Below are 747 nucleotides of genomic sequence, written 5' to 3' on the forward strand. Positions count from 1 at the left end.
GGGTGGGGGGGAATGGGGGAAAGAGACGGTGTCTGATCCCCGCGACATGACGCAGTGCTCCCTCAGGCTCCCGCATCCAACAACCCCCAACACCCTCCCCCCTCCTCACAAACATACATACACACGTACATCTGGATGTTACACACATACGCACATACACATACATTCTCGCTGTACCCCAACACGAGCGGGGCTGTCAGGGCCCTGACAGCTGTTTCTTTTGGGGGGTTTATTGGAGTGCAGCACTTTAAAGGTTGCCCTTTCTTCTCCTCCCGAACCACCCGCACCCCCAACCCCCGCCCTCACCCACCCGGCAAACCGCTTCACCTCCCGTCACCTTTCCCTCCCACCCCGCACCCCCACCTTTCCCTCCCAACAACAACCGCACACATAGGCCGAGATGGAGACCGGCGGGGCGCTGTACCTGCCGCCAACCAAACCCACCTCCTCCTCCACCCCCCCGTTCGCCACGACCGCCACCCCCCTCTCCCCCTCCTCTTCCCCCTCCTCCTCCCCCACCCGCACCCCCGCCACCCCCGCCGCCGTCGCCACCTTCCGGCCCGAGTGGCGCCTTATCGAGGGTAGCGATTGGGCGAAACGGACCCGGGCCCGGGACTTGTTCATGCGGGCTGTGTGGCGGGTGGTACGGAACATGAGGCTGCAGAAGAGGCTGGAGCGGATTAAGGAGGTGCTGGGTAGGTGGGGTTTCGGAGCTACGAGGAGTGGGGTGGGATGGGGTGATATGGG

General features: G+C 63.9%; 1 protein-coding gene across 1 annotated transcript in view; it reads left to right on the forward strand.

Annotated features, from left to right (window-relative positions):
* VOLCADRAFT_121366 (uncharacterized protein) overlaps positions 1-747 on the forward strand; it is a gene marked incomplete at both ends in the record, with an annotated part of 8,920 nt that overhangs the window by 4,661 nt on the left and 3,512 nt on the right. The window contains one exon of the mRNA XM_002954905.1: positions 566-695. Coding sequence (XP_002954951.1) covers positions 566-695 — 130 coding nt within the window. The remainder of the gene's footprint in view (positions 1-565; positions 696-747) is intronic.

The sequence above is a fragment of the Volvox carteri genome (genome assembly GCF_000143455.1).
Source record: "Volvox carteri f. nagariensis unplaced genomic scaffold VOLCAscaffold_47, whole genome shotgun sequence".
In the NCBI taxonomy this organism is placed as follows: Eukaryota; Viridiplantae; Chlorophyta; class Chlorophyceae; order Chlamydomonadales; family Volvocaceae; genus Volvox; species Volvox carteri.